At 38.5% G+C, this 25,088-nt stretch overlaps 1 protein-coding gene across 3 annotated transcripts in view; it reads left to right on the top strand.

Moving 5' to 3' along the window:
* ACVR1 (activin A receptor type 1) overlaps positions 1–24,684 on the top strand; it is an 86,327-nt gene extending 61,643 nt beyond the window's left edge. For all 3 annotated transcript variants that reach the window (XM_081052576.1, XM_081052575.1, XM_081052577.1), the window contains 4 exons: positions 1,623–1,898; positions 5,738–5,935; positions 22,552–22,682; positions 23,467–24,684. In XM_081052576.1, the coding sequence (XP_080908702.1) occupies positions 1,623–1,898; positions 5,738–5,935; positions 22,552–22,682; positions 23,467–23,601 (740 nt within the window). In that variant the 3' untranslated portion in view covers positions 23,602–24,684. The remainder of the gene's footprint in view (positions 1–1,622; positions 1,899–5,737; positions 5,936–22,551; positions 22,683–23,466) is intronic.
* The last annotated feature ends 404 nt before the right edge of the window (positions 24,685–25,088 follow it).

The following is a 25,088-nucleotide window of genomic DNA, read 5'->3' as shown; positions in this document are numbered from 1 at the left end:
TGGGAGTGGTATGGTATAGTGGGTAAGAGTATGGGGTTTGAGAGCCTGATGGGTAGGGACCATTAATGACTTCATGTCAGTGATGTAATCTACCTACTTCATGTGGTTGCTGGAGGACTGCACGGGAAGTGCTTGGCACATTGTTAATACTCAGTAATTAAGAGCTGCTTCTCTTGTGGATAAGGATGATGACTAAGTAGGGGGCTTTTCTTTCTGCCCAGAGCTTCCTATGCAAGGTATGGTGTACCAGGACAGCTGGCACCATACTTGGAGTGGGTGGCAGCATAATAGCTGCGTGATCCATGGCATCTCCTAGCAGCAACTTTATTATTTGTAAAATGAGTACAATGATATCTATCTTAGTGGTCTGTTGAGGAAAATCGCATGAGAAAATATATGAAAGTGACATAAATTTTATATAAAGTGCTATGTGAGTATAAGGCATTTTATGTATTTTTCTTGTACTTTATACTTTTGCAAGTCATTTAATTCTTCCACTATATGTCTCTTTAAAATTTTTATCTTCTATATATATGTCCCAAACTTCATTGCCGATGAGGTTTATACATATGATGTATATAATGTATACTATATGCTACATAGTATATATTATAATAATATACATACATTATAGAATATTACAGATTATAGTAATACATGATATATAACATATGTAAAAGAATAATTCTAGTAAAGCAGTTCTGTAGCAGAAATGGCAAGCACGTATACCACAATTTATTCCATAGATTAGGAGGTGCCTCTTCTAGAGTTCCTTCAGAGTGCTCGAAAGTCTCCACAGTGTATCTAGAAAAATTTCTTCCTACCTCTTCATCTACATCTGTTAACATTTCACTTCGCTTCAAGACCAGTTGTCACTTTTCTAATAGAAGCCTGTTGTAACCACTGGTCCTAATTATTATGATTCTTTACTCTGGGCTCATGTTGCTCTTTGCAGATCTATATATTACTGTATGTTTCCCATTATATTGTAATTTTTTTTCCTTTTTATATCTGTCTTCATTTCTAGTGAACAAACACGATTATCTTGGTTTGCTTGTGTGGCTGACAAAGAGCGTCATACATGCTTGTTGTATTTGGTTCTTTTTTCTTGTTTGATGAATCTGGACATAATTTAACGTAAACTGACCTCTTTATTTTACAACTGAGCAGAGATTTCAGGGAGCCTAAATGAATTCCCAGTATTACACAGCAAATCACAGGCAGAGTCAGGACTAGGACACAGATGTCTGAGTTCCAGGCGTTTGTTCTTTTCGGGTATTTGAGGAATGATCTGTGTGTGTTTGCAATATCAGCGTGATGAAGCATTTGGCACTATCGCTATGGGTAAGCACAAAGATATTTTTCCTGAATCGTAATACAATGTGAAATAGTTTTTAAAAGGATTATTTTACTATGGTCATAGGACATTTTTCTATTAGTTAACCCTTTTAAGGAATAACTATGTCTTTCTCTGTCGATGCTTTTGTAAACCTCGTTTCATGGCAGTTGGTTAATTATTTTTGTTATAGATGATGTCTACAGCGTGGGTCACTATTCCTGGATACTGAAAGTAATAATGTGGAATTCTCACATGTTGGTAATCTTGGTCTTGCTCTCTTCAGGTTTCATTGCTTCAGACATGACATCAAGACACTCCAGTACCCAGCTGTGGTTAATCACACATTATCATGAAATGGGATCATTGTACGACTATCTTCAGCTTACGACTCTGGATACAGTCAGCTGCCTGCGGATTGTGCTGTCCATAGCTAGTGGTCTTGCACATTTGCACATAGAGATATTTGGGACCCAAGGGAAACCAGCCATTGCTCATAGAGATTTAAAGAGCAAAAACATCCTGGTTAAGAAGAATGGACAATGTTGCATAGCAGATTTGGGTAAATTTTTACAAATATTTTTTAATTATCGTTTTTATTTTGGTGTATTCCAATGTTTAACCAGATTGCATCATTTCCTCCCAGTGTTTTGTTGGGAAAAATTTCAAGCATGCAGACAAATGAAAGAATGTCGTAGTAAACAACAGTATCCCCACCACGTAGGTTCTCCCATTAACATTTTATTGTTTTTACGTGTTATCGCATCTTACCCTTTGATACATTTCAAAGTAAATTGCAGACAAAAGATCTCTTCCCTCCAAAGACTTCAGCATGCACACCACTGTATCATTCACTAGAGTTTATTTGTCTGTTTTCTTTATAGGTAAAATTTAAATTTCATGTGAAATGCACAAGTCTTAAGTATACATTTTCAGAGGTTTCACAATCCTTATTGAGATACAAACCTTACCTTTATCCTAGACCATCACCTCTTGCTCGTTCAGTCAGTCCCTGCCCCAGCCCACCCTCAGAGGTGACCATACTGTTGCATTCTAATTTTACAACCCTTTACAGAAAGTAGGTGCACATATATAGCATATGGAATGAGTTTGTCTTAAAGTACTTCTAAAGTTGTTCTTCTGTTATCAAGGCAAAATTATCAATCAGGAAAGAGGAAAAAATTCCAAATCAATTTACCATTTGCCCTGCTAGGATACATTGTTACAGTTTTAGAGTAATGCTCAGTGTAGCTTTAATTGCCTTGTAAATAAGTAAGATTATTTTTATTTATAGTGACATTGGATATAAAACCATAATCATTCTAGACCCCTTGAATATTGGCTGAATAATTAGGCTGATGAGAACTGAATATTGTAATATTAGTTATTCCTTTCAATGTATTATTGAAAGTCCTCACTTGATTAAAAAATGGTTTACATTATATTCATATCATTATAGTTATTAGACCGATAAAGGTGTAAACAATATTAGCTCTAGTTATATAAATGTTGAATTTTATTTTTGTTTGTTTTTAAACACAAAAAATTTGACATGTCAGGAAAATTCATTTCTTTTGAATCCCTCTGAAGTCTTTTCTTTCACACTGTGAAATCATTTTACAATGATTTCTTCCAACTAGAAGAAAAATGTTAGGGTAGTATTGAAGGGGCATAGCCCTAAAAGTTTTCTGCGGGCAGTTAGTTGTAGTGCAGAAGACTTTTATGGCGGTGACATAGCATTTGGAGCGAGGATCATTTGGGTTTCTAGTTATTCACCCAGTATTTCTGTGCAGGTCTTTTCAACGAATTACCTGCCCTAAGAGCAGATCTGCTTACATCCCATGCAAAGGTGGGAGGCTTAGCAAGGGGGACCTCAGTGTTTGACACTGTACTTCTGTATTGTTTGAAACTCATAATAGTGTCCTTATGTATTGTTTGTGTTACTAAAAATCAATTATGCCTCCCTCACAGGAATCTGATAAGATTTAGAAATAATTATAAATGCTTAGCAAATATTAAGCATTCAAATAGCATCTGCTCTTATCATTCAGTGGTCTAGGGAAGATGGACCAATTGGCTTTGTTTTATGGGACTTGGTGGGGAGGGAATGGAACGAATTTTGTCCAGATAATTAATTCTTCAACTATATTTCTTTTGGATACATGGAGTCATACAGAAATCTGTGTTAACGGGTCATTATTCAGGAGCGTAGATTTATAGTACAGGAGACAGCTCCTGTAAGACCACGCTTTGTATATAGTTTTTCACTTTATACTCAGAAATTAAGGATCACTTGTTAGAAATCATATTGTATTAATATTCCAAAAATTCCAGTATTCTATTTATTTTTACAACTTTTCTTTATAAAGAAATTCAAACATATAGAAAGGTTAAAAGGACAGTGTAATGATCATTCATATCTACAACTCTCACATTCAAAAATTCTTAAAATTTTTCCATACTTCCTTTATATGTGGCTGTGTATATATAGTTGCTAATTTATTTGAAAATAAGATGCAAACCTCATAACACTACTCCTAAATACTTCAGCATGCATCCCCAAAAATATTTTAAAATGTATCTCCTGCATAAGCACAGTTTATCACACCTAAAAGTTATCAATAATTCTTTTAATATCACTTAATATTTATTTTTCAGATTTTTCCAGTTTTTTCAAACAATTCAGCCAAGGTTCACACACTGCGTTTGGTTGTTTTGTCTCTTCATTAGCGTAGCTATTATCTATTACTGGGTAACAAATTACCTCTAAAAGTTAACAGCTTAAAATAACACAAATTATCTTACACAGTCCTCTGCATGTCAGCAATCTTGGAACAACTTAGGTCTGTGGTCTGCTTCGTCTGGTTTGTCTTGTCCAGAGTCTCACTGGGTAAGTCAAGCTGTCAGTCAGGACTACAGGTATCTGAAGGTTTGATTGGGGCTGGAACAGCTTCCCAGATGGCTCACTCACATGGCTTTTGACAGGAGGCCTCAGTTTCTTGTCATGCAGACCTCTCCATGGGGCTGCTTGCGTGTTCACTTAACATAATCAGTGAGAGAAGAGAGAGAGAGAGAGAGAGAGAGAGAGAGAGAAGAGGAAGCCATAATGCCTTTTATGTCCTAATTTTGAAGATATACATTCACTTCTGCAATATTTTGTTCGTTAGTCCAGCCTACACTCAAGGCATGGGGAATTGAACTTCACCTCTTGAAGGGAGAAGTTTCAAACAACATGGACATATTTTTAAACCACCACAGCTATGTACTATTTCCGTGTTCTAAATAAACTGCGTCTTTTTTATGTTATTTTGACTCTTTGGTTCTGAAAATGGTGGAGAGGAATATATGATTTGAAAAATGTTCACAGTGGCCATAGACTCTTGGGGTTGATGATAAAAAATAAGGGAAAGAGGAACCAGTCTGATTTTGTTGAATGCAGTTGCAGATGGCTTTGCTAGTTATTCAGGCTAAGATAACACATGCTATCTCCCTGGCATTATATGATGTGGTTATCCCACACATTCAAAGCCACAGAGGGGAAGAGAAGCATTCTCCATAGATGGCTTGAGGGATCTCCAAAGGATCATTGGGTTGCAAAGGTTTATAGGGACTGCTTGCTCCACTTTCACATTTTTCATTATTTTGAGTGTTAACAAGAATCATTCTCCGTTGCTCTGCATATGCAACAAAAAGTAATTCCATTTGCAAATAAACTATACACATATCAAATAAACTATACATGTATCATTCCCATGGTCTGAGGAATTCAGAAATAAGTCATGGTTTTAGAAAAAGTGCTTCAAAACCATTTAACATGAAAGTTGTGCTTTGAGTGGAGGTCCAGTTTAATGTTCCCTGTGCACGTGACTGTAGAGAAAGGCCTGGGGGTTTTGTCAGCATTATTGTTCAGGTGAGTAGCTCTTCAGGGATGAAGCAGTGCCTGCAGCAGTCGGCCCTTTAGGTAAATTACTCAAATTCTGTCTCACACTTTGAAATATGTGTTTGCAGACTAGTGGGAGCTATGGTGGAGCTGGAGAGCATCATTTGCTTCTTGTTAAGCCACTTTGAGGCTCCCATGTCACATGTGAGATTGTTTTCCTTTGGACTTCAAACACCACCCTCATCTTTGTTTGGTACATTAGTTTATCATTTACCTAGAACCTTTTGTCTCAGTCATTCATATGTAAACCTAATAGCTTCAGAATGTTTCTGGCAATAGTCCTTTTTCTTGCTCTCACACATATCATCCTACCAGGCATTCCAGAGATTACTCTGGATGTAAAGCAGCAGTGACCATGGGTACCACAAGAGGGCGTTTTTGGTTGGGGTTGGTTTAAAATTCTTCAGCAGTTCTCTGTGAAAAAGGAAGTGAGCTGATTGACACTGTTGTTTTCCTTTTAGGCCTGGCTGTCATGCATTCCCAGAGCACCAATCAGCTTGACGTGGGGAACAACCCTCGTGTGGGCACCAAACGCTACATGGCCCCCGAAGTTCTAGATGAAACCATCCAGGTGGATTGTTTTGATTCGTACAAGAGAGTTGATATTTGGGCTTTTGGACTTGTCTTGTGGGAAGTGGCCAGGCGGATGGTGAGCAATGGTAGGTATCTGATCGAATACAGGATCTTCTTTGTCTAAATACTGTTGCTTCTGCTACCCTTAGAAGGGCAAAAGGAGTATTTAAGTCCGCATTGTTTCTTGAATCCTACTTGTCAAGATGTCGGCATTTATATTTTATATGGCTGGTAGGTGGAATGCAATGGCATTATATTTTAACTACACAAGAGGAAAAGATGGTTGAAAAAGACTATTTCTGGAAGAGACTAGTTATTTCTTGGGTTTTCTTTTGATTGGTCTATATTTCATTTCCTCTTACCTTCCTCTATCTTCCTATTCTTTCTTCCCACCCTCCCTCCAACTTTGCTCTTCTCACAAGTGAGATTTTAATGTGAGGAGAATGCTCAAGTAAATCTAAGGATGAAGTCTGCTATTTTAGATCTTTTTACTTCTTAAGTTTGGATTATTAAGAAAGGCTCAAGTTGTACATGCAGAATTCATTCCTTTATAAGAAGTAGGCGGTACCTTCTGAATAAGTGAAGTTTAAATTCAGGAAGCCCTGAGTAGGTGGCTCATGCTGATACTCTTAAAAGTAAGTTTTATGAAATGGTATTACCTGAGCAGTTAGGGAAGCATATGTCAATCATTTTTACTGGAGTCACCTGTAATAAACTCTTAACTCTTGTCTTTTACTCTTATCTTTCATGTACCCAAATCAGCTACAAATATATTGTTGGACTTTACTTTTAGTGTATTGTATACCTAAAGCACTAAGTATACGCTTTCAAATGTAACATGCCCCGTCTACCCACAAAGCGATTCATATAGCAGAATCTCTCAATTGACTAACTCACCCTCTTCACAACTGGAAATACATTCACAACTGAAAATCTTATTTCACAGAGAATATGTCTGAAATTGTTCCAGGAAAAAAAGACATTGCTGTATATTTACAGTAATGCACATTTTCAAAAGATAACTTCACCTTTCTGTGACCCATTGGAATCCTGGAGTTGAAGTATGAAAGAAATAACGCATGAAATCTGTAACATCTGTGCTTCATCCCACCTTCCACTGATTATTTTCTTGTGAGAACTAAGATTCTTGGGGCAATCATAATCTTCATGAATAACTCAGCTAGAGAATAGAAGATTCCGTGAGGGAAGTGGAATTGTGGGTAATTTAACATACAGTTGACCCTTGAACAGTGTGGTGGGTCAGAGCACGGACTTCCATGCAGTCAAAAATCCGAATCTAACGTTTGACTCCTCAAAAACTTAACTATCGTCCTTCAGTATCCATGGGGAATTGGTTCCAGGACTCTTACTGGATTTCAAATCCACAGATGCTCGGGTCCCTTACATAAAATGGCACAGATCCGTGCACAGCTCTCCACACCCATGGATCAAAAATACTGTTTGCCATCTGCGGTTGGTTAAATCCATGGATGTGAAACCCAGGGATGGAGGACCAACTGTATATTTACTGAAAAAAAAATCTGTGTGTAAGTGGACTCACACAGTTCAAACCCATGTTGTTCAAAGGTCAACTGTCATTTTTGTGTGCAATAATTAAAATTGGCATGCCTTCGTTGTAGCTATCCCCCCCCCCCCAACAGCAGAGTGTGTCTGTTTTTGACAAAACTCTTTAAGGGCTATCAAAGCCAATGTTTCAGATTCAACGTAAACATGCATACATTATAACATGAGAGTTGTTTCACACTATTTTTTTTGATGGAGTTCTGAGCGTTTTCTTGGTAATTCTTTCTCAATCATTGGGAGCTACTGACATGCGTTTTGTACCACTCATGCGCCTTGAGAATTGTTTGCAACAGAAGGATTGTTTTGCTGATTTATAAAATTCTGACCTTTGCCTGAAGTTGCACTTTGGCTTCATTTCCCAATCACCCTCCCCAATAATTCTCAAGCACCTTGGAACTGAAAAATCTAATCCTAATTAGTTTATCTTAACAGACAATTTAGAGAAGGATTGGTGTCATAATAAACCATGTGATGGGGAACTTGCCCCAGACTAAGAGAAAGCTAATATTCCAAGGCCAGGATCCTGCTGTGATATTGCTGGAGCCGTGCCAAGCCCGTCTACAGGATGAAAGGAGAGCTTGGCAGAAACTTGGGGTTTGGGCTGTGTAAGAACTCATGTTGCAAACTAGTTCCTTGTGTCACAGGCATAAAAACCAAATGGCTTTTAAAGATCAGCTGTGATTAATAGTTCAGTGTGAAACGAGAGTCATCAGTTTAGACTTTAGCTCAACAAATGGTTGTTTGCTTGATCTAGCCCATGTTTAACGTTATTTTTTAAAAAAGAATTATTCAGGGTAGAAGAAAGTGTTCTTTGATTTATTGATTTCCTCTTTATGTCATCATTTAGATTATTCTCAGTTCCTAAAATTTTGTGGGTTGAACTTATGCCTGTGTTATGGTATGATTTTTAGAGGGAGATAAGGGTATGTCATGTCTTATTTGAAATCAGCTACTGTCCCTTAGCAGTGATTAATTTGATATTTTCCCTGCTCTTTCTCTAGTTCGTCTTCCCACATAAATGTTCACGTGCTTACATGCATACCACACATGTACATGCACAGAGAAATGTTTTCCTAAACTTAAACTTGAAAGTGTTCTGGGCTACTGGCAAGCCTATTTTATTATTATTCACATCTTAGTTATTACTACCCCAAAACAGAAATTAATAGAAAGAAAAGTAAGAAACATTTTGCCCTTACATTCCAATATTCATTTTTTTCACTTCTTTATATTTGTTGACTCAGTTGAAGCATAGTATAGATACAATTCTGTATCATCTTTTTCATTTGTGTTCTTTTTAATTAATTTTTAAAATTTTTTATAAATTTTATTGGGGAATATTGGGGAACAGTGTGTTTCTCCAGGGCCCATCAGCTCCAAGTGGTTGTCCTTCAGTCTAGTTGTGGAGGGCACAGCTCAGCTCCAAGTCCAGTTGCCGTTTTCAATCTTTAGTTGCAGGAGGCACAGCCCACCATCCCATGCGGGAATTGAACCAGCAACCTTGTTGTTGAGAGCTTGTGCTCTAACCCACTGAGCCATCAGGCCGCCCCTCTGGCAGCTCAGCGGCAGCTCCTTATCTTCAATCTAGTTGTGGATGGTGCAGCTCACTGGCCCGTGTGGGAATCAAACCATCAACCCTGTTGTTCAGAGCTCACACTCTAATCAACTGAGCCATCCGGCTGCCCTTCATTTATGTGTTTTTTAATGTTGTGAAATAGTCTGTTTTTATTTTAAATGATCACATGATAATTTTACTAACTTACTGACTTCCATATTGTTAGACATTCTGTCTTTTCCATTTGGGGCCTATAGTAGACATCTTTGTTCATATAACGTTTTCATTTGGGGAATTAATTCTTAATCTGAAAAAGAATAGTAGATGTAATGGGTCAAGGAGTGTGGATGTTTTTATGGCTTGACACATATTGCCAATTGCTTTCCATGAGAGTTGTACTAATTTACAATATCCCACTCCCTCCAGGGTGTCATATACCTATTTCTTACAAACTTCAGGAACTATCATTAAAATATATACATATATTCAAAATTATTGCATACAACATTAACCTCATTTAAATATACGAATATCTTATCTTAGGGAGGTCATTATAATTACGCATCCTTTGAGTTCCTGAGTCCATTATAAAAATTGATAACCCAATAGTGCTCCTAGAGCAACATGATCCTCACGGGAACTATGAGTATAACAATTTGTTGCATTTTGTATTTTTTATTGGAATTTTACATTTATTTGCTACTAATAATAAACCACATGCTGTTTCTGTACAGGAAATGAGAGTCATGTCTATTTTCACGTTTGAAAATGTCTCAGTAGCATCTTTCGGAATTTGTTGTGATTAGTTTGACACTGGGTTTGGAATTGCTAGGAAGGAAAATGGTTTTGTCACCTTTCTTGTGTGAATTTTGTGTGTGTACTGAAGGTAGAGTTTGTTGGGATCAAGGGTTCTTAAAGTGGACTGCGCACCAGAACCACCTAGAAACCCAGAGTGCTGGGCCCACGCTCCGAGTTTCTGATTCAGTAGATTGGGGGTCGGACCAAGAATGTTCCTTTCTAACAGGGCCCCAGGTGGTGCTGATGCTGCTGGATCAGGGACTGTACTCCTGAGATCTCTTGTTAAAACAGAGTATGTTAAATCAGTGTCACCCAGGCCAGGAAATAAAGACTGCCCCCAGGATCCCAACAGAGCCTGTCTAAAGAGGATATCCATGACTTGCGTCCCGATGCCTCAGGTGAAATTTACTTTTTCTCTTTCAGGCTTCAGGGTGGTCCATTTCCCCGTTAAGAGAGGCTTTAGCCTTTCTAGATTTTTGTTACCTTTCGGGTGGTAGTCTTCTTTCCCTCCTTGTAAAGTTCTGCAGACACATTTGTTTCTGGTTACCTGAGTTCAACAGTGCAGTGTGAGGAAAGAACTTTATGTGTTGATTGCGTAGATGAATGGGTACATCCTAACTGGAGATTTGTGCCATTTAGCTGTGGGCTGATCAGAAACCTTTAATAGCCCCTTCCAAACATCCCACAGCATGTTCCCTCTTGAGTTCAGAAGTCCTTTCTCTGGAACCTCAGCCTTCAGTGTTAGACTTTGTTTGGATCCCTGTTGGTTGCTCTAATACATCTGCTTATGGATTTAAAAGCTAAATAATCTTGACTGTCCGTCTGCCAGCACGTCTTTGACTGTAGCATCAGATGAGCAGCACGAGCCTGTTACCTCAGGAGGCTCACAGTCTATTCTATATATTAACACAAACAAAGTTTCATTGTGATTTAAATGTCATTTGTCATTTCAGTGACAGATACACTTCACTATTATCAGTAGCCCAGTGATCCTTAAAAGTACCCAGAGAAAATCCAGTGCTAGGGGAACAGTGGAAAATCCAGTGCTAGGGTTCCCATCAGAGTAGACACGAGAATTTCTGAAAAGGCAGGTACCCAGACTGTAAAGGCAAACACATGTAGAACACAGGACAGATATGTTCCTTTATCATGTTTGGTTGCCACATACATGTTGTGGTATGTTCCTGTCTTTTCTTGCTGTTGGCTCCCCTTAGGGCCAAAGCACTGCATAGGTAACCTATATTATCACATATGTGACACCTGCCCTCTGTGCAGTTGTACAGAGCTTCTCCTGGGCCTGCCAGAGACAGAGAAGAGTAATCATTAACATTCTAGGCTCTGAAATCATACTCTGACACCATCACTTAACGAGTACATAAGTTTCATCATCCAAACAATAGTGATATAATAGCATCCACTTTCACGAGTTGTGATGATTAAGTGAAGTAAGTATGTAAAGCACCCAGTGGGTGTCTGGCATTTTACATGCTCCATAACACAGCCGTGGGTGGTGTTCCTTTGGGAATGAGTGGTGGAGGCCACTCGTGTGCTTGCAGATGTCAATTCCCCTTCCCCCACCTCTCCTTATGCCAATCCTTCACTCTGATACTTCATTTGTTTCCCTCCTGTGCCCACAGGAGGGCTATGTGGACAAACTTGTTTCACTGTTACTGGCTTTGATTATTTTGTGATGGAATCCAATGTTAAAATGTGTCAAAACGAATTTGTAGCTCAGAAAAATTTTAGCTTGGTTTAGCTGTATCTCTTAAGGGGTGGGGACTAAGAAACACTTGTTAATAAGCTTATGTTTGGCACACACACTTTGCAAAAAACCTCTTCTAATTAATCCTTGGGCTTGCCAGGGAACTGCACGTGCTTCTGTTCCTACGCACGATGGGCTTGTCTACTGAAACCAGAACTCTCTTCTTCATAACTTAATATCCATTGTGTTTCACAATGTTATTTCACTGTGCTGATGAACATGAAGGTTGGAACATAGAGAAGAATCATTATATTAGGGGAAATTTTTTCATATTCATTAAAGTCATTTCTTTCAGGGTTTTGGGGTTTTTTTGGTTTGTTTGTTTGAGCCTTTAGGCAAGTGGCTGCAGGCAGGAATATGGAGGTGGAGTGGGTGGGAAGGATTTTTCCCCCTTACCGATTTCCTGGAATTTCATGTCCTTTTAGAGATCCAGAGCAAAGGACGGCGGGCAGCCAACTGACTTCATAATAAAAAAACCTCAAGCCACAAAACTTTATTAGGTGCTGTTCACGGCTTAGTAGTCTGTTTTCCTAGACACTCTTTAAGAGCAGCCCTCCTTCACCAAGACAAGTGTCAGTGTCTTAAACCTTATAAAAGCCCCAACATTCAGCAAATGATAACATTCTTCTTTTCCTGAGCCCTCCAGAGCTACCAATTGTCTGGGACTCCCGTGGAGCCGCTTGCTCTAGGTTTAGGAGTTTGCAAGATCTGAGGCGTCTTGCTCCTAGGGGAACTCAGAGAGAGCATGGCTGTGCACCTCTCCTAGGCCTTTTGCCCTCTCTTCTGACAACGAACTGTAATATTCATACATATTTTTAGTAGGGCCTGACTACACGGGAATCTGTAAACCATTTCCTTTGGCTGTGTTACATCAATGAGAATCCCAACATTAGAAATTACTTGTACGATTTTCACAAAGATTTCTGAGAATGCAGTCAGTCTTGAGTTTGAGTGATATGCTTGGTTCCATAGGCCCGTGAACTACAGTGGGGATGGAGAGATGAGGTTATAGCTGCCACACAAGTACTTTACCTTGCAGAGAACAGAGCTGCCTTTCCAACTCTGTTCCTGTTTCGGAAAGGAGTACCTGCCACAGGGTCTGGCCAGGCTTCCCAGTGAGTGGGCTGTTTTGATTTGCAGGAATGCCTGCGGTTCGGATTCTTTTAACCCTCTGGCAGTGAGACCAACGCCCAGAGGTACTAGAACCCCCTGGGCTCTTGTCACCTCTACCATGAGCAGTCTCATGGATTTATTTGTTAATCATTTTTTTATGTGGACCATGGCATGAAAAATGCTTTGAAGTCCTCTTCAAAGCTAATGGTAAGTGGAGTAACACAAATACAGTTGATCCTTGAACAACATGCATTAGAACTACACGGGTCTACTTCTGCATGGATTTTTGGTTTCTTTTTTTTAATAAATACTGTAAATGTATTTCCTCTTCCTTACGATTTTAATATTTTCTTTTCTCTAGTTTTGTAAGAATACAGTGTATGATACATGTAACATACAAAATATGTGTTAACATATGTGTCAAACAAAATATGTGTCAACAGTAGGCTATTAATAGTTAAGTTTTGGAGGGCTCAGAAGTTTATATGCAGATTTTCAAGTGCATGGGGGCATCTGTGCCCCTGACCCCCACGTTTTTTCAAGTGTCTGTTGTATTGGATATATCTTTTGGAATCTTGCTCGCCAGGAGGGATGATTTTCTGTAAACTCCGTGTTTCCCAACATTCATTCATATACATAGTACCTTCATGATTTTTTCCATATCCAAATGACACGTGTACTATTATTTACTTAGTCTTTTCCTTCAAATTGGCTAACTTTTTCAAACTTAATTTTGTTTTAAAAGTAAATTAATATCAGTATTGCGAATGGGAAAAACAGTGTCAGCATAAAATGGAAGGTAACTATAAAAATAAACATGCATTTAATAAGATGAAAAAGTTTTGTCCATGAACCACATCAAATTTTCTCAAATGCCACCCCTGAAGGAAACACTAATATTAACTTATAGTCCTCTCAGAAACCAAACACGAAACTTTCTCACTAATTCTGTCTAAAACATGTTTAGTTGTAATGTTCTAATCTCTGGAGGATTTCAGAATTTCTGTAGTGTTAACTGTTAGCACTACTTCTCTGTATGGATGTAGATACCTTGGCCTTTGTTCTTCTCACCTGTTGCCTGGATGTCGGATATGAGTACTCAAACTTGGAGAACAGTGAGGAGAGACAGTGTAACGTGGAGTGGGCACATTGTGACACAAGATGAATACAGAGAGACATTTTAGTATGTTATTGTTGACTTGTTGGGGAAGATTCTAGAATATAAACAGGGAATAGGGTTCTGGTTTAGCTTTGCCATTAATTGGCTGTGAACTTGGACAAATACGTTTTCCAGTGTCCTCAGTTTCTTCTTCTGAAGGGAAGGAAGCTGTGATCTATATGATTCTGACATCCCATCATGATTCTGATGTCTCTTTGCCCTACCTTCAGATTATTCAAAGTATAGCGAGGCCCACAATTCCTTATCTGCCAATGAAAAATCCCCAAAGCTTTGAAACCCAAAAACTTTTCATAACTTGTTTGGCAGAATACGTGCGCTGAACTCATTTGCAATTAAACTTAACCTGAATTGATGTGAGTCTTCAATATATAGCCATTATTTCTCTTATTTAATGTGACTATTCATATATTTCATTGCAGAAATGTGTTTGGTTGTGGGGTATTCCTCTGACTGTTAGGGTATCACATAAAAGATGGTGTGTGCCTCCTACTACCTTTGTAAAATGGAGAAAGTTCAAAATTCTGCAAACATCTAACTTCAAGGGTTTGGATAGAAGACTGTGGAAATATAATCAACATCTACTCAGCTAATGTGTATTTAGTGTCTATAATATGCTAAGTAGAATGTTACAATCTGGGTAGCAGTTGTGCAAAAAACAAAAGAATATCCATTTTAAAGGTGCTCACACTTTAATTGAAATTATTATAAGGTAACAGTATAAACCACTATGGTTGAGGTAAACTGAGAAGTGACAGAATGCAGGGTGGACACTGGACTTTGTCCAGGGGCCCGGGGCTGTGGCAGCAGGTGGACGGTCTTCTCAGAAGTCAGCGTGAACTGAGTCATAAATGAGACGGATAACTAGGAACTACTCAGTGGGACAAGTTTGGGAGGATGTGCTGTGGCAATGAGAAACAATCACACAATGATGACAATTGGTACCCCATGCAAAAGGAAGAGCTGTAGGAAGTCGTCAAGGTGTCCTATTAATGGAACTGTAAGTAATTCCTGTGGCTGATGCCCACATTAGCCACATGTGAAGGAAGAAGGTGGGGAATGGTTGTTACTGGGCAAGGAGCACCAGCCATTCCATGGGCAGTAGGGAGATGGAACACGTAGAGGAGGGATGTGATGAGCTTTTTCCTGGGTTTTCTCCTAAAGGTCTACTGGCGGCAGAGGCATGTGGTACAGGGGAGGACTGACGCAGAGAGACCTCTTCTGTGCCAGCGGGGTAGAAGATGGGGGCTCTGGTCTCAGGTCTTGGTGGAGAGGAGCATGATGAAGGCATGGTTCTGGAGACTTGCATTTTAGAAAGACCGCTCGGGCATGTCATGCCTTTTACAGGACTATCTACTAGGACTTCCTTGTTTATGTCTGCCCATCAGGTTTGTGCTTTAAAGGAGTTGGAACTAAGTCTCGGCAGTCAAGGAGTTTACTCTGAGCCATGCAGAAAATTAACGGTAGGGATATTGATTGGTAAAGATATATTTCCCCCAGAGAAGAGAAAGCTTTCAGTTAGACATATGCCCAGGAAAAAATGATTGTATAAATCAGATACACATACCAAAAGTTACGGGGAGTAGGGTATGAATAATTTCTCTGATCTCTTTCTTGTGGCCCTTTGAGTCACACCAACAGCCTTACATGGAAAAGCAAGGCCTGGCTCGGTTCCTCCTTCCTTGACCACCATGTAAGAGCTCCTCTTCCTGCATTCCTGTATCCTTTGTTGTTTGTACCACCCATTTGGCATTGGAAGTACTTTGCATTTGTAGTCACTCTTCCCAAAGGTGTGCTGTCCTCTTTACTTGGTCATGGTTTGGCAACTTGTTCATTGGGTTCTGTCTTAAAAGGACTTACAGTTCACTTTTTTGCCTGGCTACCCAGATTGTTTGTCATTTTCTGGCAGAAACGAGGAACAGTTACAAGGACCTTCCTCCCTTAACAACACAAATCATTTCACAGTCTGGCTTTGACCCCCTGCTCTCCCCACCACCACACGCACCTGATTTCAGCCACAGACAACTTCCCTCCATCTCTCCAACAGTGAGGATCTCTTGTCACTCCTTGTCTCTGCCCCACTTTCTGCCCCGTCCATCCTCTGCCTGGAATGCCCCTTCTTCTTGGTGTTTTCTCTCTCACACACTCTGTCTGCCCAAGCCCTAGCTTCTAGAAAGTTTACTTATGCTTCCAGGGCACCCAGTTTATATCTGGTACTTAGTCAACCACACAGATGTCTTTTTCTCTGACACCTGCTGAGTACCATGTCCCCCACCCCTTTTCTGTGCCCCTTCTCCGTGCCCCTACGTCTAATGACTGTGTAGCTTCTTTATTTTTTCTTATCTCTCTTTCCTGTTACTCTGCTTCTCATCACCAACATCACCTCTTTTTTATTTTTGTATTCCTAGTGCCAAGATTACCTCGGGTACACAACAGTTTAAGCCCTCTAAGTGATTATTGAATAAATTTAGGAACCAACAAGTAAAAATATAGTGAGAATTTCTCATCTATCTTTGCCTTTCAAGATATAAAGTAAGTAGTGAGGGGAACAAATATTTTTGAGGTATTTTTATACAAGATTCCCATTATCTGAGGGAAAAACAATGAGAGGGGCCTGTCCTCGTCTTCCTCTAGATCTTGAGTTCCTAGAAAACCAAGAGCATGTCTTACACTTTTATTATCCTCAATATTTAACACAGTGTTCCACACATAGTAGGTACAAAACGTACTTTATATTGATTGAAATAATTGCTCTCCTTCACCAGAGGGAATTTCATGTGACTGCTAGAGTTTAATCCTAGGTTTGTTTTATTCTGGAAAAGCATGACCAGTGTCTGATGCAAACAATTAACAGTTGACCAATGGCTGAAGAAAGAGGTGAGACTAAGTCCCAGGCATAATCAATTAAATGGTCTTTTTTAAAAAACTTAATTCCTTTTGTTAAAAAATGGGCGGGGGGTGTATTTAATAAGATTAAAGTATAGGAAATAAAAACCTAAAGGAAAACTTCGGCTTTGTATAGTGAAATTCATTGTTGGGTATCACTAGATCTTTCATTTAAAAATCCAGCCATGCTTTTTTCTTTTGCATTTATAGAAAAATCCAATTAACATTACTGTTCACGTTCATATAACCCTTTCCAAGCTAGCGGGTAAATTATCCCAAATAATTTTCCCAAATCATCCCTAGATTTTGTTTGTTTGTTTGTTTGTTTATAAATAATATATTTTTTGAAAGATTTTATTGAGGAAGGGGAACAGGACTTTATTGGGGAAGAGTGTGTACTTCCAGGATTTTTCCAAGTCAAGTTGTTGTCCTTTCAATCTTAGTTGTGGAGGGTACTGTTCAGCTTCAAGTTGTTGTCCTTTCAGTCTTAGTTGTGGAGGGCGCAGCTCAGCTCCAGTTGCCATTGCTAGTTGCAGGGGGCGCAGCCCACCATCCCTTGTGGGAGTCGAACTGGCAGCCTTGTGGTTGAGAGGATGTGCTCCCACCAATTGAGCCATCTGGGAGGCATCTCAGCTCAAGGTGCCGTGTTCAATCTTAGTTGCAGTTGGCCAAACCCACCATTCCTTGCGGGATTTGGAGGAGTTGAACTGGCAACCTTGTGGTTGAGAGCCCACTGACCCATGTGGGAATGGAACCAGAAGCCTTCGGAGTTAGGAGCACGGAGCTCCAACAGCCTGAGCCACTGGGCCGGCCCCATCCCTAGATTTTTTAAAGAATTAAACCAGGTTACTATATGCATTCTTTTTCAGTAAAATTTAGAGACGGTGAAGGGCACGTCTCTCGTTTCCTGTAAGTTCATGTGGCCCTTGAAAAAGTAAAAGTTATCTTGCAGATCTATGTCCAGTTGTATTTTATGTGGTATCTCAGTACTGAAAAGAATTAAAATACTTTTGTTTGAATGCTTCCTGGAATTCTTACAAGAGAAGTAGGTAAGGCCTCTGAGATGAGCTGTCCCAAGTTGTCTCGAAAGCAGTGGTTTATACTCAATATGAGCTGTTAACGATTGGCCAGAAATGGTTTTTAATCCATTGACTAATACACATTACAAATTCAGTTATGTGGTGTGGCTAAGTTAGACAATAGTGTCAACTAGAAATTTATTTTTACATAATTAGACTATTCCATTTTAAAAATAAACTATGAAGTTTAAGAAAAAAAATCTAGTATTTCTTTAACAGATGCTCCTTATCATGGCTAATCTTTTGCATAAACAGTTTGTATTTATATGGGATTTGTAGGAATGTATTCTCACTGTTAAGTAATTTAATTTCTTTGATAAAAAATATAAATGAAAAAGTAATTGAAGCTAGTCAGGTGGCTTATAGGAACTAGAAAAACTTAATGGCAACTTTCCTCACAGCCTCCTCCTGTGTCCCCCAACCTGTTAGGTATTTAGGAATAAGAGAAAGTTACATAGAGGACGGAAAAAGGGCAGTAAACCAAGTAATCTACTGTCCTCATTGTCAAAAACTTTGATGATAGAATGAAAGTAATGAATTTACTTGACTTCATCTCTATGGGGGAAAGAATCAATTTTCTAATTCCAAATGATGAATTCTTTTTTATTAAAAAGTAGTTGACATACAATATTATTTTAGTATCAAGTGTACAACATAATGATTCAACACTTATATATCTTACTATATGTTCACTACAATATGTCTAGTAACCGTCTGTCACTGTACAAAATTATTAGGATATTATTGACTTTATTCCCTGTGCTGTACATTACTACATTCCTGTGACTTATTTTATAACTGGAAGCTTGTACCTCTTACTACCTTTCACCTTTTTCACCCACTCACCTATCTCCTCTCTGGCAACCATTAGATTATTCTCTGTATCTATAAGTCTGTTCCTGTTTTGTTTTGTTTTTTAGAGTCCTCATATAAGTGAAATCATATGGGATTTGTCTTTCTCTTTCTGGCTTACTTCCCTTAGCATAATAGTATCTAGGTCCATCCATATTGTCACAGATGGCATGATTTTATTGTTTTTATTGCTGAAAAACATTCCATTGTATACATATACCACATCTTTTTTACCCATTCATCTATCAGTAGACCGCCAGGTTGCTTCCATATCTTGACTATTATAAACAGTGCTGCAAAGAACATAGGGGTGCATATATCATTTCAAATTAGTGCTTTCATTTTTCTTCAGATAAATGCCAGAAGTGGAATTTCTGTCATATAGTAGTTCTATTTTTAATTTTTAAGGAACCTCCATACTGTTTTCCATGGTGGCTGAACCCATTTGCAATCCCACAACAATGCATGAGGGTTGGTTCCCTTTTCTCCACATCCTCGCCAATACTTGTTTGTTGGTTTATTGGTGATAGCCATCTTGACAGGTGTGAGGTGATATCACTGTGGTTTTAATTTGCATATCTATGATGATTAGTGATGCTGAGCATGTTTTCATATGTCTGTTGGCCATGTGTATGTCCTCTGGAGAAATGTCTATTCAGGTCCTTTGCCAATTTCTTAGTCATATTGTTTAGTTCTTTTGGTGTTAAGATGAATGAATTCTTTATAAATTTTGGATATTAACCCCTTATTGCATGTATCATTGGTGAATATCTTCTCTCATTTAGTAGGTTGTATTTTCATCTTAATGATTTTATTGATGTATAAAACCTTTTGAATTTGTTGTCGTCCCATTTGTTTATTTTTTCTTTTGTTTTCCTTCCCCCAGGAGACTTATCCAAAAACAATGTTACTAAGAGTGATGTCAAAGACTTTACTGCCTATGTGTTCTTCTAGGACTTTTATGGTTTGGGGTCTTATATTTAAGTCTTTAGTCCATTTTGAGTTTACTCTAGTAAATGATGTAAGAAAGTGGTCTAGTTTCATGTTTTTTGTTTTTGGCGTGTATCTGTCTAGTTTTTCCAACACCACTTATTGAAGAGACTATCTTTACCCCATAGTATATTTTTGCCTCCTTTGTCATAGATTGACCATTGATAGCTTTGTGGATATTGAACCATCCTTGCATCCCCGGAATAAATCCCACTTGATTATAGTATATGATCCATTTATTGTATTGTTGAGATCAGTTTGCTAATATTTTGTTGATAGTTTTTGCATATACGTTCATCAGAAATATTGACTTGTGATTTTCTCTTTTTTTTGTATTAGTTTTGTTTTGGTATCAGGGTAATGATTTTTCATAGAACGAGTTTGGAAGAGTTTCTTCCTCTTGAATTTTTTGGAATAGTTTGAGAAGAGTAGGTATTAATTCTCCTTTTAATGTATGGTAGAATTTACTTGTGATACCCTCTACTCCTGGATTTGCTTTGTTGGGAGTTGTTTGAATACTGATTCACTTGCATTACTAGTAATTGGTCTGTTCAGATTTTCTGTTTCCTTTTGATTCAGTCTTGGAAGGTTGTATATTTTTAGAAATGTATCTGTATCTTTTAGGTTGTCCAATTTGTTGGTGTATACTTGTTTACAGTATTATTTTATGAACCTTTGTGTATCTGTGGTGTCATTTGCAGCTTCTGTTGGATATCTGATTTTCCTTAGTTGGGCCCTGATAAATGTGGCTAATAGTTTCATTGATCTTTTCTATTTCAGTGTCCATTTTATTAGTTTATCTTCTAATCCTTATTATTGTCTTATTTCTACTGACTTTAGGTTTTGTTTGTCCTTCTATTTCTAGTTACTTTAGGTGTAAAGTTAGATTGTTTATTTTGGGTTTTTCTTGTTTCTTGAAGTAGGCCTATATAGCTATGAACTTCCTTCCCTGTTAGAACTGCTTTTGCTGCATCCCATAGATTTTGGAGAATTGTGTTTCCATTTTCATTTGTCTCAAGATGTTTTTATTTCCTCGGTAATTTCTTGTTTGACCCGCCCATTGGTTCAGTAGTTTAGTTTTAGTCTCTACATGTTTGTGGTTTTTCCAGTTTTCTTCTTGTAATTGATTTTCTAGTTCATACCATTGTGGTTGGAAAAAATACTTAATATGATTTCAGTTGTCTTGAATTTATTGAGGCAAATTAATTATTTGTGTTTTATTATGGTTTTCTTGTTTTTATTTCTCCCCTCGTTCCTTCATTTGGAACATTTCATTGTCTTCTCATTTTGTTTGACTTTATGTTTGTTTCTATGAATTAGATGAAACAGCTTTCTCTCTTGACCTTAAAGGAGTGAGTCCCTTGTGTAGGAGGGACACCTGGGTATACTGCATGTGCCAGGTGGTTTTGGCAGGCCAGCTGGAACTGAAGAGGGCCTGTGTAGCACCTGGGGAGCCCCCCTGGTGTGACTGGCTGGGGCTTCAGTGGGCTCTGGGGTGACCCTGGAGATCACTGGTTGTGGCTGCAGCCAGTGCTAGCCCAGGTGGCTCAGGGCACTCTGTGGTAGCCTTCCAGGCCAACTAGAGCACTTGGACTGAGCTCATATCTGCACTATCTAGGTGGAGGGAACATACACAATGGGGCCCACAAGCACTCTGATTCTGGGGACTTTCTGCAGATCCTGGAGGGTTTTCACAGTTCCCCACCCATTTGGCAGGAGCCTTGGAGTTGGTAAATGGGTTTTTTTATGTATAGTTTAGGTATCCTTTACATCACTGTTTTGTCATGGTGCCCCAGAGTAGGTCAGTCTGCCCACGTGGCCCCTCAGTGATATCCCTCCCTATGGCAGATCACCCTGTCTGGGTAGAATTCTCATAGTCACCATGTCTCCATCTCTCCTACCCTTCCCTTGTTTGTTGAGCAGAAGCTGTTCAGTCAGCCCTGAGTTGTTCTTCAGGAGGAAGTGATCTATATGTTGCTGTATATTTCGTGTGTCCATGGAGGAGGTGCGTTTGGACCTCCACCCCAAATTTGAAAAAAGTTTCAAATTTTTCTATTTGTGGAATTACTCTGAAATGTAAGAAGGTGATGTAATTTTTCTGGGAAAAAAGGTTTCTAAGATGTTGGAAACCATGCAGGGGCAGAAGCTGAAATTAGCTACTTTTATATTGGTTTGGGAGTAAGGAAAGAGTTCATACTTTTCAACTATTCCTATTTTTCCCAAATGACTATCCTTCTCTACATTTTTGTGCTTCAATCTGAGAGTAAATAATTGAGCGATCAAACAGAACTGTATCTGGCGGTTAGCAGGTACTCCGTCCACGTAGAATAAATGAATGAGGAAATTAATAATTCGTATTACATGATTGCAATCCTCCAAACGAGAGGAGACATTTTATAGCAAATATTTTTTTTTTCCCTTATCGTAACAAACAGTGATATTTTGATGATGGTTTTGGATTATTTGTTTGCCTGTAGCTCTAGTTTGTGGACATACTTTTTTATTTCTACTTATGGTCTGAAACCACTAGATTCATGTAAAAGATGTCTTGTCTTTTTTTGATTACCAGAGGAATTTTTGTTCTTGGGTTTTCTATGTCCCGTTGGACATTATGGAGCTGTTTATATATACTCTTGGAACATTTTGTTAATAACTGGAATTACATAAGAAGTAGTCATATTTTATTCTAACAATTTTTCTTCCTTCAGTTTTCTGCAGGACTTCTATTTATTGCCTTGTTCTTCACTTATTTTAAGACCTACCTATAGCTTTCAGAATCACCTTGCAGTGTGAGGAAGGTGATAAGTACTTTTTCTTATCACATATACCCTGATACCCATCACTGAAACCCTGAGGGAACCTCTACTCTCTTGCTAACCTAACACAATTTTTGTCCCTGTGTGCAGGTATTGTGGAAGATTACAAGCCACCATTCTATGATGTGGTTCCCAATGACCCAAGTTTTGAAGATATGAGGAAGGTGGTCTGTGTGGATCAACAGAGGCCAAACATACCCAACAGATGGTTCTCAGACCCGGTAAGAGCACCACTTCCTTAGTTTTAGAGCTATCCTCAGCTGTTTGCTTGCTCTTGAGTTTCAGCTGGTGTAGTTCTTGAATGATGGACTTCGTCTATCTATCTTTTGCTTTCTGTCCCTATTTTATGTGGAAAGTCCTTAGACCTAGTTGAGTAGGTTCAGAAAATTGTCTTTTTTGAAGGAGCCATATCGGATAGATCTTGTTAATGAATGATAGCATTCGCCAGAATTTCTACTATTGATTAGCTCCAGAAATTGGGAGTCTCATTATTATGCCACTGACCCTAGGACTGCAGTTTCACATGCAAACCAAGAGACTGAGTGATGCTTTTAATCTCTCTTCCATCTCTGCGTATCTGAAATTCCAAAGATAAGTGCTGAAGAGCCATATTACCTCTCTTAAGAAGTAGGAAATCTAAGATATTGACAAATGACTTTTCCTGCAAATTTCAGTAGTAACTCTGAGTTAGTATCAGTATTAACTGAGTTAGTATCAGTATTAACTCTGCGTTGCTGCTTACCATCAAGGGGTCTAGCTGGTCTCTGTAACTTACCTGATAAAGTCAATTAGTAGTATTAGGAGTCCAAAGGACAGAATTCATGGAACTCAAGAATGGCTTATCAGTGATCAAGGCCTTGATTGTTTGTTTGAACAAGAAGACAACAATGTCCCTTTAACTTCATAAGACTTGCAGTGTTCTGGAAAATGGCTGACCTAACATCTGTCCAGCTTCTCGGGCCCCCCCAAACCCACTTTTTTACTGTGATGTTCTTCTCTCCTCAGACATTAACTTCTCTGGCTAAGCTGATGAAAGAATGCTGGTATCAAAATCCATCCGCAAGACTCACAGCTCTGCGTATCAAAAAGACTTTGACCAAAATTGATAATTCCTTAGACAAATTGAAAACTGACTGTTGACATTATCATGGTGTCAAGAAGGAAGATTTGACATTGTTGTCATTGTCCAGCTGGGACCTAATGCTGGCCTGACTGGTTGTCAGAACAGAATCCATCTGTCTCCCTCCCCAAGTGGCTGCTTTGACAAGGCAGACATCTTACCCAGCCATGTGTTGGGGAGACACCAAAACCACCCTAACCTCGCTCAATGACTGAAGTGGGCATTTCACAACTGTTCACACTGCAGAGACTAATGTTGGACAGACTGTTGCAAAGGTAGGGAACTGGAGGAACACAGAGAAATCCTAAGAGAGATCTGGGCATTAAGACAGTGGCTTTGCATACCTTTCACAGATCTCCTAGACACTCCCCATGGGAAACTCAAGGAGGTGGTGAATTTTTAATCAGCAATATTGCCTGTGCTTCTCTTCTTTATTGCACTAGGAATTCTTTGCATTCCTTACTTGCACTGTTACTCTTAATTTTAAAGACCCAACTTGCCAAAATGTTGGCTGCGTACTCCACTGGTCTGTCTTTGGATAATAGGAATTCAATTTGGCAAAACAAAATGTAATGTCAGACTTTGCTGCATTTTACACATGTGCTGATGTTTACAATGATGCTGAACATTAGGAATTGTTTATACACAACTTTGCAAATTATTTATTGCTTGTGCACTTAGCAGTTTTTACAAAACTGCTTTGAGCATATGTTAAAGCTTATTTTTATGTGGTCTTATGATTTTATTACCGAAATGTTTTTAACACTATACTCTGAAATGGACATTTTCTTTTATTATCAGTTAAATTCACATTTTAAGTGCTTCACATTTGTATGTGTGTAGACTGTAATTTTTTTTCAGTTCATATGCAAAACGTATTTAGCCATTACCCATGTGACACCACTGAATATATTACTGATTTAGAAGCAAAGATTTCAGTAGAATTTTAGTCCTGAACGCTGTGGGGAAAATGCATTTTCTTCGGAATTATCCATTATGTGCATTTAAACTCTGCCAGAAAAAAATAACTATTTTGTTTTAATCTACTTTTTGTATTTAGTAGTTATTTGTATAAATTAAATAAAATGTTTTCAAGTCAAAAAGTGAATTATTTTCAGTATATAAAGATGTGAAGCATTTTCTTATCGGAATAGAAAAACACAACTAATTGTAAATCAAATTTGCTTTTCAAGTGTAGTAATGAATTTGAGGATTCTACAAGAATGTCTTCCAGCTTGAATTTGGTATCAGAAAATTTGAATTTTGTTCGTTTCTTTTTTTGGCTGTGATTTTGTTTTTTTTCTTGGTCAGTTTCCCCAACTTTGAAGTGAGGGTAACAGATCTTACTAACCTGCTTTCCTCATGATATGGTTGTGAGTATAAATGGTAGGAAGGATGTCAAAGCATTTTGTTTAGTATACAGCCTTGTGTGAATGGAAAGCAGTCTTATGCTTGAGCAGAGTCCATTATTGGCTCTTTTCACTTCTTCTGTTCAATGGGACTGAAA

Source organism: Rhinolophus hipposideros, assembly GCF_964194185.1.
Source record: "Rhinolophus hipposideros genome assembly, chromosome: 6".
Classification (NCBI taxonomy): Eukaryota; Metazoa; Chordata; class Mammalia; order Chiroptera; family Rhinolophidae; genus Rhinolophus; species Rhinolophus hipposideros.
The sequence above is the reverse complement of the archived record's forward strand: the minus strand, read 5'-3'. Positions and strand labels throughout refer to the sequence as shown.